This window comes from Anomaloglossus baeobatrachus, chromosome 1 (assembly GCF_048569485.1).
Source record: "Anomaloglossus baeobatrachus isolate aAnoBae1 chromosome 1, aAnoBae1.hap1, whole genome shotgun sequence".
In the NCBI taxonomy this organism is placed as follows: Eukaryota; Metazoa; Chordata; class Amphibia; order Anura; family Aromobatidae; genus Anomaloglossus; species Anomaloglossus baeobatrachus.
In genome coordinates, this window is record NC_134353.1 from 543,406,020 (window position 1) to 543,423,466 (window position 17,447).

The 17,447-nt window shown below is 48.0% G+C and overlaps 1 protein-coding gene across 3 annotated transcripts in view; it reads left to right on the forward strand.

Annotated features, from left to right (window-relative positions):
- The window catches only part of RAD23B (RAD23 nucleotide excision repair protein B), a 49,019-nt gene that overhangs the window by 18,961 nt on the left and 12,611 nt on the right, over nt 1-17,447 (forward strand). For all 3 annotated transcript variants that reach the window (XM_075316692.1, XM_075316700.1, XM_075316686.1), the window contains exons 4-5: nt 1,671-1,945; nt 4,690-4,745. In XM_075316692.1, the coding sequence (XP_075172807.1) occupies nt 1,671-1,945; nt 4,690-4,745 (331 nt within the window). The remainder of the gene's footprint in view (nt 1-1,670; nt 1,946-4,689; nt 4,746-17,447) is intronic.

Here is a 17,447-nt window from a genome sequence, read left to right on the forward strand (position 1 = left end):
AAATGCTGTGCCCACGCTGCGGATTTTTCCGCAGCATAAATCGTGCGGATTTTCGTGCGGAAAAATCTGCAGCATGTCAATTATTGTTGCGGATTTCTCCGCAGTGTCTCATATACTTACCTGCCTTGATAGACACCCGAGTCACTTTCTCCGTCCGGTGTACAGCAGCGCGGTGGATCCAGCCAGGTACAGGAAGGAAGAGGTGGGCGGGGCCTGCACGAGCTCCGGTCATGTGACAGCCGGAGCTAGTTCAGGCCCGCCCACCTCCAGCACAGTTACCCGGCCGCCGGAAAGCGAGGTGCTGCATGATGGAGTTAAGTATGAGCAACCCCAATCACTGCAGCACTTGTTCTGCATTGAGGATGCAGTGCCGAAGCCATGGTACTGTATCCTCAATGCAGAATATCCGCACCATATCCGTAGGACATTCCGCTGTATATCCGCAGCATTGAAACAGAGAAAGTTCTGTTGCGGATTTCTGGGAGCACCTGCGGATATGACCGCAGGACACTGTCCCCGTGGGCACGTAGCCTAAAAGTCAGTGAAAGGGCTTGTGCAGACAAGTGCAATCCATTGTTTTGATGGATAACACTTTTTCCTATGTTCTCTATATCCAATTTCTTTTTTGTTTTTTTTGCTTAATCGATGGGCAGTCTCTCCGAAGGAAAAAAAAAATCTCAATATGGACAACTTATATGCATTTTCATAAATCTAATCACTCTCTGAGCAAACTTGGATGAGAGAAAAAGTTCACAGCCGGCCGCTGGGCGATCAACTGATTGTTCACAAAAGCCGGCTGCTGGGCGATCAACTGATTGTTCACAAAAGTCGGCCGCTGGGCGGTCAACTGATTGTTCACAAATGCTGGCCGCCAGGCGATCAGCTGATCGTTCCTGCTGCTGGAACTGAATTTAGAGTCGTCATGGTTTTTTACTGTGTGCCTGCTCATAGTAAAAAAAAAAAAATCCGCCGCACTCAAAAAAACGTTACATTCAGCGTTGCTCCCGCCTGATTGTCAGTCAGTGAACGACTGATCCATCAGCGGCGGATGCAACGCAAGGTCATCAGTCACAGTCCGTCGCTAATAGAAGTCTATGGAGAAAAAATGGATTCCTCAAGGCGACTGATTGTGACTGATGCGAAACAACGCAAGTGTGAACTTAGCCTAAGATATCTGCTTCCTTGCAGATAGAATGTGCACACAGACCTTGTGCCTAAAGAGGCAGAGTGACATTCATTCCTACCGTACACTCGTATAGTATTTTACTATGAAGCAGACTATCTCAAGCCCCCTCTAACAGTGCGTACTACACACCCCATCCAGCGATAATATGGACACCAGTTCTGCTCTGCTGTGCAGGGCTACTTAATAAGCCCCCGTATGGCAACCTTCTCTTCACAGGTGCTAATGAACCAAGCGGGCAGACAGCCGTGAGTCACACATTGGGCCTGCAAGTTGCATGTGGCCACAGGTTGGGGCCCCCCGCTCTCTTGGGCTGTGGTGTATATCCTGTATACACCTTGTATAATGAGGCACTTATATAATGTCATAATGTCTTATTTATAAAAATGTGTTCTCATATATAGGGAAGAGCATGGCATCAGGTATTAACAGTATTCTAGTCTGAGTTTTTGTGATTTTTACTTTTTTTTTTTTTCTTCCCTTTAAGCCAAAGGCAGCAACTGGTTCATCTGCGCCAGCTCCAGCACCATCCCAGCCTGCCAGCACTGCTACTGCGGCCCCTGCATCACCACCCTTGACATACACACCTATTTCTCGAACCAATGCCGCCCTATCTCTTCCGTATCCCAATCCTAGTGTCCCTATACCTAGCCCTTTCGCTACAGAGCCCCCCGTCAATGCTGTACCTAAGGATGTTTCTAAACCTGAAGAGAAATCTGAAAGCCCTGAAGAAACGGTGAGCCCAACTTCAACTGAGTGCAGGTATGTATCATTTTTGGCCTTTGCTCCTTGTCACTTAAAGGGTTTGTACACTACTTTATATATCTCTTCCATCTAAGCCTTTCACTAAAACTTATCTTTGTGAAATCCTGGTGTAACCTGAGCTGCCCATCTGGCCACATGACCTCTGGCTGAGAATCTGCTTCCCATCAGATTCTCCCTCACTTCCGAGCTGTGGAAACTGATGTGGGCGGGGCTTGTCATGTTAGTGGGTGTGGCTGCATTTAGCAGAGCTCACTCGGTATTTGTGAATGCTGCCAGCTCTCCCTTGCATCTGTATGTGTGCACACTGCTGTATACCCTATGTAATGCATATACACCCTGCTGTATCTTCTTTTTTAATGTGAGTACATTCAGATCTCTCCCCATCCATTGATCCCTCCCATCATCCATGTCAGGGAGTATGGAATAATCGTTATGGTCAGGGCTGGTGTAATGGGGCTTTGTGCACTACTTCTATTCCCTGCATTGTCCTGTACAGCAGCTGGTGCTGGGCCTGTGCGTGAAGCTGGGGGAGGAGTGATTAGTGGTGTAGGCGGAGTTACAGGTCTGAGCTCACTGCTGGCTTGCAGCCCAGCACAGGGAATGTTGGGAAATTAACAATAAAGGACTGTAAAGAGGAAGTGATCACTGACAACCGAGCTGGTGCCGGTGCATATTAAGTAAAGACGAAAACATGGAACCAGGTAGAAAAGTATATAGAGTAATTTAGAGTCATTATCCTTGAGCATTTATGGCAAAATTAGTAATTCAGCTAGGGTAGTGGACAACCTCCGTTACTTTCCACTAGCAGCCTGATCTGAAAGTGGTCATATACATTAGACTTTTATAAGCCTAACCTGCTGAGTTCAGCGTGACCTTTCACCCATCTTTCTATGATAAGGTGGGGGTGTAATATCAATATGCCCAATCCTTTGTTCTTACAGTAGACAAGCCGTCGGCAGAGAATGCTTGGTAGCGGCTTCTGTCATTCAGAGCATGTCTATAGGAAGCTTGTTAGTATATAGACAGCTTCTGAATGTGTGTGGCCACCTTTATTTTCATCTTACACATAAGGACCTGTTCACACATGGTCTTGCTTTATAGGATTGACCACTCTGCGATGTTGAACCTATCAATCAAATGCCACTTACATATGTTGCAATCTGTTTCTGGGTTTTTGTGTGTTGCCATCAAATCTAACAGCATTGTTGTAAACTGCAGCTTATTGCACAGAGCAAATTTTTGGAAAGATAAGTTCTAGGGGTTGCTGATAAGTCTTTGGCTTTGTGATTTTTTTTTTGTTCTATGGTAATGAATGTTACATCACATGAAAGCCTTAAGTGTCTAATATATGATTTTAAAATTGTTTGTTGCTTATGGCAACAGTGTTCTACGCACACGGGAAAATGAAATGGCAGAGTCTAATGCGATATTCACAGCAACTGAGAGCAGAGGAGTGATAAATTCTTGTTTCTGCAAGGAAAGTCCGTGAAGGATATTCATGGTGATATGTCACAGACATTGGGAGAACAATGCCCTTCATATTCCACAATAAAGAACTGGGTTGCCAAATTTAAAACAGGCCACTTCAGCACCAATGATGAGGAACGTCCTGGATGACCGAGAGTTGTTGTTGTTCTGGAGATCGTCAATTTTGTGCACAACCTCATACTGGAGAATCAACTAATTTCAGCTAAAGAAGTAGCAGACATTATGGGGATTTCCCATGAATGTGTTTGTGTCATTATCCATGAACATTTGGATATGAGAAAGCTATCTGCAAAGTGAGTTCCCAAATGTTTTACAACAGATCAGTGTGAGTGAAAACTTCCCAGTCCATTTGTTAGTGGTTCTGGACTGATAAGAACTTCTTGGATCGACTGGTCACTATGGATGAGACTTGGATTAATTTGTATGACCCTGAAAATAAGGAGCAGTCAAGAGTGGAGGCACAGTGGTTCTCCTTGTCCAAAGAAGTTCAGGGTAGAAAACTCAGCCACTAAGCTGATGGCGTCTGTGTTCTGGGATAAGGAGGGGGGTGCTACTAGTGGACTACCTTCAAAAGGGTTCCACCATCAATGCAAGGTATTACATTGAACTTTTGGACCAATTGAAGGCAGCTCTCAAGGCCAAAAGGCTCGGCAAGCTGTACAAAGGAATCTTATTCCTGCAAGACAACGCCTCCGCTCACACTGCACAAGCGACCATGGCAGAGCTGGGCTTCAAGCTGATCACCCACCTTATTCACCAGAGATCACCCACCTTATTCACCAGATCTAGCTCCCTCCCAACTATCATCTGTTTCCAAACCTGAAGAAACCCCTCAAGGGTACCAAATTTAACACCATTTCTGATGCCATGGTTGCTACGGACGCCTGGTTTGAGGCACAACAGAAATCCTTCTTTTGCTAGGCTTACAGAACTTGCAATACCAATGTAAGGAGTGTGTTGATATCAGTGGAGAGTATGTGGAATAAATGTAAAGTTTCATCATCCTATCTCGTTCTTTTTGGGTAAAGCCAAAGACTTATCAGCAGCCCCTCGTATCATAGAAAGCAACAAAATGAGTGTATGAGTACAGCCTTGGCCACAGCACACATTTCTATAAACACATGATTTTTTATCTTTTTATTGCTTTCTTTGGGGGGTTTGTGTTGCTGCTTCTTCTAAATTTGGCACTGCTAGACCTTGATATGTGAAGTCCTAACTAATTAAATTTTTTATTTCTTTTTTTTTTCCTCTAGCATACCCAGTGATTCTTCTCGACCTTCCCTTTTTGAGGATGCCACAAGTGCACTGGGTGGGTTTAGTGTCTTCTGTGTGTGTTTTTCTTACATGTATGTAATGAGGGAGTGTGGGCATCTTGTAAAGCTATTATAAGGGAACCTGTCAGTTTGGAGATGCAGTGCAATACCATGGACATGTTATAGAGCAGGAGAAGCTGAACGCATTGCTATATAGTATTGTATGCGAAAAGACTCCGTTCAGCTTGTGTTTATGCCATGAAATCCCTGCTTTTTCTCTGCACTCGGGTCCAGTGGGTGGACTTACTCAGTGATTGACAGCTCTCTCTCTATGCACACTTGGACAAGGAAGCTGTCAATTACTGATCAGGACAACCCGTTTCACCGGAGTGCACAGAAAGAGCAGGGCTTTCATGGTATGAAATATAACGTAAAGTTCCTTCAAAATTCTTCTTGGCGTTTGGTCAGTGTCTGACATATCAAACAGTCCATGAAAAATGGATAAGAACAGAGCAGAGTGTTTTGGCTTTAACAGATTTCTAGTGCATTGGAGAGGGGTTTTTTTTCTTTCTGATATCCGGATCCATATCGGACAAGTCTCCCGTACTTTTGTGCTCACCACTCTGGGGAAAAGTCAGACACGGACTATCATGGGTGTGACTGTTTGCTCCATGAAAAATATTTTTTTTCCCTCTTTCCAAGGGTCGGCGATGCCTAAAGTGCTAAAATGAACTACGACCCTTCCTGCGGCCACCTGCTTTCAGTTATTGGGGCTGCAAGGAGCTGTTTGTCACTGCTGCCTGTACAATGAGTGCGAGTATAATCACTCCCTGGCGCAAGGATTTAGTTTACTCTTCACACGCTGTGATATGGTGTCGGAAAGTAATTATAGCCGTACTGTATAGTTAGGTGTGACTTTAAGTTCTCCCACTGAGTGTAGGCAAGTGGCTGTAAGGAGAAATAAAACTTTCTTTTCTCCCTGTAGCTGCTGCTCCAATAAGGCAGCTTAGGATTTAATGCCATTTACCTGCTGGTTGAGCCTATACCTGTAAGTAAGCAGCATTTCTGCTTATGGGAATTCTATTAGTAAACTTAGACCAGCCATGTTAAAAGGAATCTGTCAATACGGTCAAGCCTCCATAGCCATCTATTTGGGCGTACAGGGCATAGAAAGTTGAATAAAATCATACCTGGCTATCTGCAAGTCTGTTTGTTCTAGAGAAATCTATGGATTTCTTAACCCCTTTGTAACGTGGTTAGTCGTCTTTCATTTTTTTTTCCCTCTCCTAACTTTTTTTTTTTCTGGCCACATAGCCATATGAGGGCTCACTTTTTGCGAGACGAGCTGTACTTTTGAATGACACCATTCAATTTGAATCGTAGTGTACAGTAAAAGGGGGGAAAATTCCCAACGTGGAGAAATTGTGAACAAAACACAATTCTGACATGTTTTTTGGGAATTGTTTTTTCTGTGTACATTGTCTCTAAATAGCAATATGATTCTCCTAACCAGTATAATTGTGGTGATACTAAACAGGTCCAGTTTTTTTTTTAAGTAGTCAAAAAAATCAGAAGTTTGCCCAAAAAAATAACTTGCCGGTCCTGTCACCATTTTCCAAGACTCGTAACGTTTTTATTTCTCAGTCAATGTGGCCGTGTAATGACTTGAGATGTGACATTTTGATCTCTTGTTACAGCATTTTTTTTGTGGTATTGCCGGGACCAAAAAAAACATAATTTTGGCGTTTTTAATTTTTTTTTTTGTTTTAGGGGTTTAACAAACATGTTATTCCTGCTTTGATAAATTGGAATTACTGAACACAGTGATACCACATGTATTTTTTTTTTATTTTTTTTTTAATGGGGCAAAAGAAAGGTTAACTTTCATTTTTTTTCATATTTTTTCAAACTTTTTTTTTTTCTTGAACATTCACTATTTTTAATAGTTCCCTTAGGATACTACAATCTGCGATTTGTTTGATCGCTTTTGCTATATATAGTAATGTCACAGACTTGCTTTAGAAGGCAGAAATCACAGTATCCTTTGAAGCCTGGCCACACGCAGGCTTTCAAAGGAGCACTGCTATGACAAGCATGGAGATCTTCAGCAGATGCCTTGCTGTCATACCAACCCTTTGGTGACCCGCGATCACATGACTGGTGCGCTGATGGATGCTTTAAATGGTGCGCCCCCAATCTGTCGTGTCTTAAATGTCACTTTGACAGCAGGATTTATCAGGTTAACAATCGAGGGTGGAGCAGAATTCCACCCGCGGTTGTTAGGCAGGTCCTGGCTGTAATACACAACCAGGACCTGCTGAGTACGGGGTGGGCTTTCCCCATGAGCCTGCTCCATACACTTGCTCTTTTTTGTGCCGTGCACGTATAGCAGATGTTATGGAGGTGTTAAAGTACCACTCCAGCGTTTTTTTTTTTTCATGGCTGTAATGGTGCTTTAAATCAAAGTCCCCTGCCCCATTTCTTATACTGTCCTCCTGGTGTCTCCATCTGTTTTCACCGACGCTCCCATCGATGTCAGTCGCTTTGTGACCTGCCGGCAGCTCCATTGTTTCTTGGAACGCATCGGCGATCACAAATCAATACAACTGTTAGAGCTTCGTTCTGGTTCTCATAGAGAAGCATTGAGAGCTTGTGACACAACTTCTGGCTTCTGGCCAGTCAGACGTTATGGGCATAATATGGGACTGGAGCGATGCCAACAAAGGATGGAAATGCCAGAGAGTTAGTATAAAACCTGGGGCAGGGGACTATTACTGTAGTGTAAAGCACCACTACAGCAATAAAATAGAATAGAAAAAAGTTAGAGCTGATAAAGGGGACCTGTCAGGTGCAATATGCCCCCCGAACCACGAGAAGTTCTGGGTACATATTACTAATCCCTGCCTACCCGTCCCTGTATACACTAGCATAGATAAAGAGATCTTTAGAAAAAGTATTTCTCATGATCTTTTATCATATGCTAATGAGCGAGGGGACTAGTCACAAGAGCGTGAGTTCCCTTAGCTAGTCAGCCCACATAGCATGGTAGCACGCCCCTGTGGGTGTACTAACATGCTCATGAACGCTACCTAAGTCTTGATGGCAGTTGGCGGAGGATGGATGCGCACTGGCTATGATCCGGAGTCCTCAGCACTTCCGGTCATACGCTCTATACTATACCGGGAAGCTTACATCTGGCATCAACTTAGTGCGCATGATCGGATGTCTCGGGTACTCCAGATCATGCGCAGTGCACATCCATCCTCCGCCGGCCGCCATCAAGAGTGAGGTATGTGCGGTGAAGCTGCACATTCATTGGCATCTTAGTACACCCACAGGGGTGTGCTAACATGCTATGTGGGCCGACTAGCCAAGGGAACTCACACCCTTGTGACTAGTCGTGGGCCTCATTAGCATACGACAAAGATCTTTAGAAAAAGTATTTCTAAAGATCTCTTTATCTATGCTAGTGTATACAGGGATGGTTAGGCAGGGATTAGTAATATGTACCCAGAACTGCTCGTGGTCCTGGGTGCATATTACACCTGACAGGTTCCCTTTAAGATATATGGGCCTGGTGCAGCTCTCCCTGAGAATCTGACTCTAGTACTTAATTTAAATGAAAGGAAGCATTACCAGTGTGAGACATGTAATGACAGTCTGCTCCCTTTATCTACATAGTAATGCCGCCTTTCATTTAAAATAAGCTCTGAAGGCAGAATTCTGATGGAGACCAGTATCTGGCCCATAGATCTTAACAGCTCATTTACATATAAGAAAAACAATTTCTCTGGAATAAGATCTCGAATATTGAGGTATAATTTTATTCATCTTCCTATGACCTGCATGCTCACATTTATCATACTGACTGATGGGATGTTGCCAAAATAGTGACTGCAGACTTTTTCTATTTCCTGAAGGTATAAAAAGCATTCAGCAGCTTGATGTGCACATGACTGAGGCTTGCATGCTTTTAAAAGGAACCTGTCAGCAGAAATATCGCCCAAAACCTAAAAGATTCCCCCTCTGCCGCTCCTGGGCTGCATTTTAGAAAGGTCCCTGTTGTTATTGTGCCCCATGTGAGACCAAAATAAAGACTTTATAAAGTGGTACCTTTTTGTATTCAGATACTGTAAATGTGACACGGGGGCGGGCTCTCTGGCGTCTGTTATTCTGCCTCCTGGTCCGGTATGCCGCCCCCATCGCTCCTTTCCATAGCTGATGCACCGCCCACTGCTCCAGCCATCCCCACGCATGCCCAGTGCCAGTCTCACTGGACTGAGCAGTGTGACTGCTGGTGACGTGTGCACAGGCAAGTGATTATGGGCAGGGCTGTGATTATCAGCAAGTACCCGCCCATAATCTCGTGAGCGCGCAAACCTCACCAGCGGTCAGACACACTGTGCTCAGGGTAGTGCTAGACTGTATGGGCTGCTTCCAGGGATGACATCCCTTTTGTCACGTGATAGGGGCGTGTTCAAGATACTATCACGTGACAAAAGAGATGTCATCCCTGGAAGCAGCCCATACAGTCTAACACTACCCTGAGCACAGTGTGACCGCTGGTGAGGTTTGCGCGCTCACGAGATTATGGGCGGGTACTTGCTGATAACAATCACAGCCCCGCCCATAATCACTTGCCTGCGCACACATCACCAGCAGTCACACTGCTCAGTCCAGTGAGACTGGCACTGGGCATGCGCGGGGATGGCTGGAGCAGTGGGCGGTGCATCAGCTATGGAAAGGAGCGATGGGAGCGGCATACAGGACCAGGAGGCAGAATAACGGACGCCAGAGAGCCCGCCCCCGTGTCACATTTACAGTATCTGAATACAAAAAGGTACCACTTTTTAAAGCCTTTATTTTGGTCTCACATGGGGCACAATAATAACTGGGACCTTTCTAGAATGCAGCCCAGGAGCTGCAGACGGGGAAGCTTTTAGGTTTTGGGCGAAATTTCTGCTGACGGGTTCCCTTTAATTTCTTTGTCGCTCTATTGGGAGACCCAGACAATTGGGTGTATAGGCTATGCCTCCGGAGGCCGCACAAAGTATTACACTCAAAAATGTTAAGCCCCTCCCCTTCTGCCTATACACCCCCCGTGCTCCCACGGGCTCCTCATTTTTTTTGCTTTGTGCGAAGGAGGTCAGACACGCACAGCACAGCTCCACAGATTAGTCAGCAGCAGCTGCTGACTGTGTCGGTTGGAAGAAAAGTGGGCCCATATAGGGCCCCCAGCATGCTCCCTTCTCACCCCACTCTTGTCGGCGGTGTTGTTAAGGTTGAGGTATCCATTGCGGGTATGGAGGCTGGAGCCCACATGCTGCTTTCCTTCCCCATCCCCCTCAGGGCTCTGGGTGAAGTGGGATCCTATCGGTCTCCAGGCACTGAGACCGTGCTTCATCCACAACTCCTGTGGAGCCTGCTGGATAGGAGCCGGGTACCGTTCAGGGACATGGCCCTGCTACGTGAAGGTACTCTGTATCCCTGTGGGGACCGCGCACGGCAACACCTCAGCTTTGCTGGGTGTGCTAGTGCACCGGGGGACCGGGTTAAACTGTGCCATTACACACTCAGCGTCGCTGAGTGTGTTTATATGTAGAGGCTACCGCGCTAACCGCCGCTGCCATGGGAAACTGCGGCGCGGCTGGGACTTGTAGTTCGCCGGGGACTTCGGCGTTGGCCGCGCTTTTACGGCGGCCACGCTTATACTCGAGTCCCCGGCTTGGCTTGCGGCCTAGTTTCACTTTCTCCCGCCCTCAGCCCTGACAGGCAGGGGAAGGGCGGGACGCTGCATGGAAGAGCAGCACTGAGGGCTGGAGTATGATTTCCATACTCCACCCCCCTCACTGTGCACAGTGTGAGCACCTCGGCTACGCCCACGGCTCCCTCCTCTCGTCAGGACGCCGCAGCCATTTCCTGTCAGCTCCTACGACGCTGCAGAGAGGGACAAACCCTGAGAGACCCAGACACGGTCTCTGGTGGCCTCATAACCGCTTTAGGCGGCTGGTAAGCAGCACCTGTTGGTGCTAGCCTCATGGTGCTGTAGTGTACTGATACATTATCTGTTTTTAGTATATATTTTACACTGTATGAGCACAGTTCATTCTGGCTATATACCCTAGTGTGTTACTCAGGGAAAACAATAGCATGGCGCCCACAAAAGGCAGGGGTGCCAAAAACACAGGCTTATTATGCTGCCTGCGTCGCTTGTACGACCCAGCTGCCGGCAGGTTCCATTGACCCTCATTGTGTGCAATGTTCGGCCCCTGTGTCACTTCTTCAGCCAGGGCCTCTGCTAAGAGGGGCCCAGGGGGAGCCACCTGTTGACACTGTCCTAGTGACGGGGACGGAGTTTGCAAAACTCTCTGAGACTATGGCTAAGGCTAAGTTCACACATCCTGTGTTTTCAATCCGTCAGGTCCGTCAGCAACGGATCCGTTGTTTTTTAGATGTCAACTGATGCAACTGATGTGTTTTTCACAGGATTCCTTTCACAGGAATCCTGTGAAAAAACGGATCAGTTGCGTCCGTTACATCCGCTGTGCGTCCGTTTCTTGACGGATCAGTCATGATCCGTCTGTGTTTGGGACAGCCCAGTGGGCGTGCCAAACATGCTGGGCATGCTCAGTAGAGCATGACGGAATCCTGCGCTGGATTCCGTTGTAAGACGGATTACAACGGAATCCTGCACCATAGACATGCATTACAAGCTTGGCGGATCGCGACGGATTCCTGCGCGGTGCGTTGTTTTCAACGGCCCGAAAAACGTTACATTCTGCGTTGCTCCCCGTTCGGCGGTCAGTCAAAAACGACGGACCGCGACGCAGCGGATGCAACGCAGGGTCATCAGTCGCAATCCGTCGCTAATATAAGTCTATGGGGAAATACAGGATTCCTGCAAAATATTTTGCAGGGTACCGTAATTCCCCAAGGCGACGGATTGTGACTGATGCAAAACACAGGATGTGTGAACTTAGCCTAAGATACTAGAAACCTTGCAGTCCAGGCCGGTATCTCAGCAAAGGGACTCTGTTGAATCATTGTTCCCTGACCCCCTCAGTTGGACCAACAATGTCCTCCCGGGGTATCTCATGCATCCCAGGCTGAGGGTTCTGACTTAGACCCCAGCCCCAGACCGACTAAGCGGGCTCACTTAGAATTTCCCTCGACATCATATTGTTCAGGGTCTCAGCGGGGGGAATCTCTGGTTGATAATGCGGAGACAGCTGATCAGGATTCTGATCCTGAGGGCGCTCTCAATCTTAATACTCCAGACGGGGACGCCATACTGAACGTTCTTATTGCGTCCATCGATCAAATGCTGGATATTTCTCCCTCCGCTCCTCCGGCGGAGGAGTCAGCTTCTCTTACACCGAGTATGTTTCTAGACCACTCTGATTTCAGAGAGGCAGTCCAGAATCATCATGCTTGTCCAGATAAGCGTTTTTTCTAAGCGCCTTAAGGATACACGTTATCCTTTTCCCCCTGACGTGGTTAAAGGTTGGACTCAGTGTCCCAAAGTGGATCCTCCAATCTCCAGACTGGCGGCTAGATCCATACTTGCAGTGGACGAGGGGGCCTCGCTCAAGGATGCCACTGACAGGCAGATGGAGCTCTGGTTGAAATCCATCTATGAAGCTATCGGAGCTTCTTTTGCCCCAGCATTCGCAGCTGTATGGGCGCTACAAGCTATCTCAGCAGGTCAAGCACAAATTGAAGCAGCCACATGCACGGCCGCTCCACAAGTGGCATCCATTACCACCCAGACCTCGGCAATTGCGTCTTACGCTATTATTGCTGTCCTGGACTCTGCGAGCCGTACGGCGGTCGCGGCCGCCAATTCGGTGGTACTCCGCAGGGCCTTGTGGCTACGGGAATGGAAGGCAGATTCTGCTTCCAAAAAAGCGCTTAACCAGTTTGCCAATTTCTGGCGACAGGCTGTTTGGCGAGCGTCTGGATGAAATCATCAAACAATCCAAGGGAAAGGATACATCCTTACCCCAGTCCAAACAGGACATACCCCAACGGAGGAGAGGGCAGTCGAGGTTTCGGCCCTTTCAGGGCACGGGCAGGTTCCAATTCTCCTCGTCCAAAAGGTCTCAGAAAGTACAAAGGAACTCTGATGCATGGCGGTCTAAGTCACGTCCTTAAAAGGCCACCGGAGGCGCCGCTAACAAAGCGGCTTCCTCATGACTTTCGACCTCCTCTAGTAGCATCCTCGGTCGGTGGCAGGCTTTCCCGCTTTTGCGACACCTGGCTGCCACAAATAAAAGACCGCTGGGTGAGAGACATTCTGTCTCACGGTTACAAGATAGAGTTCACCTCTCGTCCCCCGACTCGATTCTTCAGGTCATCCCCGCCTCACTAGCGAGCCGAGGCTCTTCGGCAGGCGCTGCGCACTCTGAAGGCAGAAGGAGTGGTGATCCCGGTTCCTCTTCAGCAACTGAGCCACGGTTTTTACTCTAACTTGTTTGTGGTCCCAAAGGAGGACGGCTCTTTCCGCCCGGTCCTGGACCTGGAACTGCTCAACAAACATGTAAAAACCAGACGGTTCAGGATGGAATCCCCCCGCTCCGTCATCGCCTCAATGTCCCAAGGAGATTTCCTTGCGTCGATCGATATCAAAGATGCTTATCTCCACGTACCGATTGCTCCAGAGCACCAGCGCTTCTTGCGCTTCGCCATAGGAAATGAACACCTGCAATTCGTGGCACGGCCGTTCGGCCTGGCAACAGCTCCACGGGTTTTTACCAAGGTTATGGCTACTGTAGTAGCGGTCCTCCACTCTCAGGGTCACTCGGTGATCCCGTACTTGGATACTGATCAAGGCACCCTCTCAAGAGGCATGCCAACGCAGCTTCGACGCTTCCCTGGAGACTCTCCAGGGTGTCGGGTGGATCATCAATTTTACAAAGTCAAATCTGACACCGGCCCAATCGCTGACATATCTTGGCATGGAGTTTCATACCCTCTCAGCGATAGTGAAGCTTCCGCTGATCAAGCAGTAGTCACTACAGAAAGGGGTACAATCTCTCCTTCAAGGCCAGTCACACCCCTTGAGGCGCCTCATGCACTTCCTGGGGAAGATGGTGGCAGCAATGGAGGCAGTCCCTTTCGCGCAGTTTCACCTGCGTCCCCTTCAATGGGACATCCTACGCAAATGGGACAGGAAGCCGACGTCCCTCGACAGGACCGTCTCCCTCTCTCAGGCGACCAAAGCTTCCCTTCGGTGGTGGCTTCTTCCCACTTCATTATCGAAGGGGATATCCTTCCTACCCACATCCTGGGAAGTAGTCACGACAGACGCGAGTCTGTCAGGGTGGGGAGCGGTTTTTCTCCACCACAGGGCTCAGGGTACGTGGACCCAGCAAGAGTCCTCGCTTCAGATCAACGTTCTGGACATACGGGCAGTGTATCTTGCCCAGAAAGCGTTCCAGCAGTGGCTGGAGAGCAAGCAGATCCGAATTCAGTCGGACAATTCCACAGCGGTGGCATACTTCAACCACCAAGGCGACACACGCAGCCGGCAAGCCTTCCAGGAAGTCCGGCGGATTTTGATGTGGGTGGAAGCCACGGCATCCACCATATCCGCAGTTCACATCCCAGGCGTGGAAAACTGGGAAGCAGATTATTTCAGTTGCCAGGGCATGGACGCAGGGGAATGGTCCCTTCACCCGGACGTGTTTCAGGAGATCTGTTGCTGCTGGGGGGTGCCGGACGTCGACCTCATGGCGTCCCGGCACAACAACAAGGTACCAATGTTCATGGCACGGTCTCAAGATCCCAGAGCTCTGGCGGCAGACGCCTTAGTTCAGGATTGGTCGCAGTTTCAGCTCCCTTATGTGTTTCCTCCGCTGGCACTGTTGCCCAGAGTGTTACGCAAGATCAGGACCGACTGCCGCCGCGCCATCATCGTCGCTCCAGACTGGCCAAGGTGGTCGTGGTACCCGGATCTGGGGCATCTCACGGTCGGCCGACCGTGGACACTACCAGACCAAACAGACTTGCTATCTCGAGGGCCGTTTTTTCCATCTGAATTCTGCGGCCCTCAACCTGACTGTGTGGCCATTGAGTCCTGGACCCTAGCGTCTTCAGGGTTATCTCAAGACGTCTTTGCCACTATGAGACAGGCTAGGAAACCATCGTCCGCCAAGATCTACCACAGGACGTGGAAAATTTTCCTGTCGTGGTGCTCTGCTCAGGGTTTTTTCTCCCTGGCCTTTTGCCTTGCCCACTTTTCTGTCCTTCTTTCAATCTGGACTGGAAAAGGGTTTGTCGCTCGGCTCCCTTAAGGGACAAGTCTCTGCGCTCTCTGTGTTTTTCCAGAAGCGCCTAGCCAGGCTTCCACAGGTACGCACGTTCCTGCAGGGGGTTTGTCACATCGTTCCACCTTACAAGCGGCCGTTAGAACCCTGGGATCTAAACAGGGTTCTGATGGTTCTTCAGAAACCACCATTCGAGCCAATGAGAGATATTTCCCTCTCACAACTTTCGCAGAAAGTGGTTTTTTCTAGTAGCAGTCACTTCTCTTCGGAGAGTGACTGAGCTAGCAGCATTGTCGTGCAAAGCCCCTTTCCTGGTGTTTCACCAGGACAAGGTGGTTCTACGTCCGGTTCCGGATTTTCTCCCTAAGGTGGTATCCTCCTTTCATCTCAATCAGGATATCTCCTTGCCTTCTTTTTATCCTCATCCAGTTCACCAATGTGAAAAGGATTTGCACTTGTTAGATTTGGTGAGAGCACTCAGACTCTACATTTCTCGTACGGCGCCCCTGCGCCGCTCGGATGCACTCTTTGTCCTTGTCGCTGGCCAGCGTAAAGGGTCACAGGTTTCCAAATCAACCCTGGCTCGGTGGATCAAGGAGCCAATTATCGAAGCTTACCGTTCGGCTGGGCTTCCGGTTCCCTCAGGGCTGAAGGCCCATTCTACCAGAGCCGTGGGCGCGTCCTGGGCTTTGAGGCACCAGGCTGCGGCTCAGCAGGTGTGGCAGGCGGCTACCTGGTCGAGCCTGCACACTTTCACGAAACACTATCAGGTGCATACCTATGCTTCGGCGGATGCCAGCCTAGGTAGACGAGTCCTTCAGGCGGCGGTTGCCCACCTGTAGGAAAGGGCCGTTTTACGGCTCTCTTATGAGGTATTATTTTACCCACCCAGGGACTGCTTTTGGACGTCCCAATTGTCTGGGTCTCCCAATAGAGCGACAAAGAAGGGAATTTTGTTTACTTACCGTAAATTCCTTTTCTTCTAGCTCTAATTGGGAGACCCAGCACCCGCCCCTGTTTTTTTGTGTACACATGTTGTTCATGTTGAATGGTTTCAGTTCTCCGATATTCCTTCGGATTGAAGTTACTTTAAACCAGTTTATAATTCTTTTTCCTCCTTCTTGCTTTTGCACCAAAACTGAGGAGCACGGGGGGTGTATAGGCAGAAGGGGAGGGGCTTAACACTTTTGAGTGTAATACTTTGTGCGGCCTCCGGAGGCATAGCCTATACACCCAATTGTCTGGGTCTCCCAATTAGAGCTAGAAGAAAAGGAATTTACGGTAAGTAAACAAAATTCCCTTCTTTTTGTTTTTCAATATCACACAGGTTTCTTGGGACATTACCAGAGTTTTACTGCTAACTTGCTTTACTCAGAAAACCCAAAATAAGAATATGATCGTATACCCTGCTGTAACTAAATAAAAGCATAGTGCATATAAATAAACAAACACAGGGTACTTGGTAAACACTATTTTGATCAAAAAAGCCTAAAATCGGGACAGTACCTACACTCTAATATTAAAAACTCACCATGTGTCAACTTGTGTCAATCTGAATAAGGGCAGAGAATGGCTGGGTCCCGACTATAGGCACACAGGCATGGGAGATGCAATGGATGAAATGCTCAGCTCATTTGTTTTTTTGTTTTTTTTTAACTTACTTTACTCGTATAACGGTAGCTTGTGCTAGTAAACCTGTGGACTCAAAATCTTACTGCAGATCCCTCTTTTTAAAGGGAACCTGACAGGTCCCCGTGTTCTCCCAACCACAAGCATGTGTACATTCATGTATAAATGCCCTTTGGTAATGTATACCTCACAACCATGTGTCAATCTATTTTAAAGTTTTGTTTCCAATTTGTAATTAACGGTTTCACTAGTTTGTGGGGCATTTGATTCCCCAGAATAGTCGTCCAACTCAACATGTTATCATACCCATGCAGGCGTGATACCATAATATGCAATAGCCATCATTGTCCCATTGTAAATTTCATGCATACACACCACTTTCTTCACATTAGTGCATCTCTGAAGCCAGGTGTACGATTTCCAGCTTCAGAGATGCACTGTGCATGTCCGGAGAACATGCACAAGAAGAAGCCTGATATCAGAACTTGAAAGGATGTCTTTCTTTGTCGCTCCATTGGGAGACCCAGACAATTGGGTGTATAGCTTCTGCCTCCGGAGGCCACACAAAGTATTACACTTTAAAAAGTGTAACCCCTCCCCTCTGCCTATACACCCTCCCGTGCATCACGGGCCCATCAGTTTTTTGCTTTGTGTTGAAGGAGGCACACATGCACGCAAGCTCCACATTTTAGTCAGCAGCAGCTGCTGACTTTATCGGATGGAAGAAAAGAGGGCTCCTAACAGGGCTCCCGGCATGCTCCCTTCTCACCCCACTCTGGTCGGCGGTGCTGTTAAGGTTGAGATACCCATTGCGGGTACAAAGGCTGGAGCCACATGCCGTTATCCTTCCCCATCCCTTAG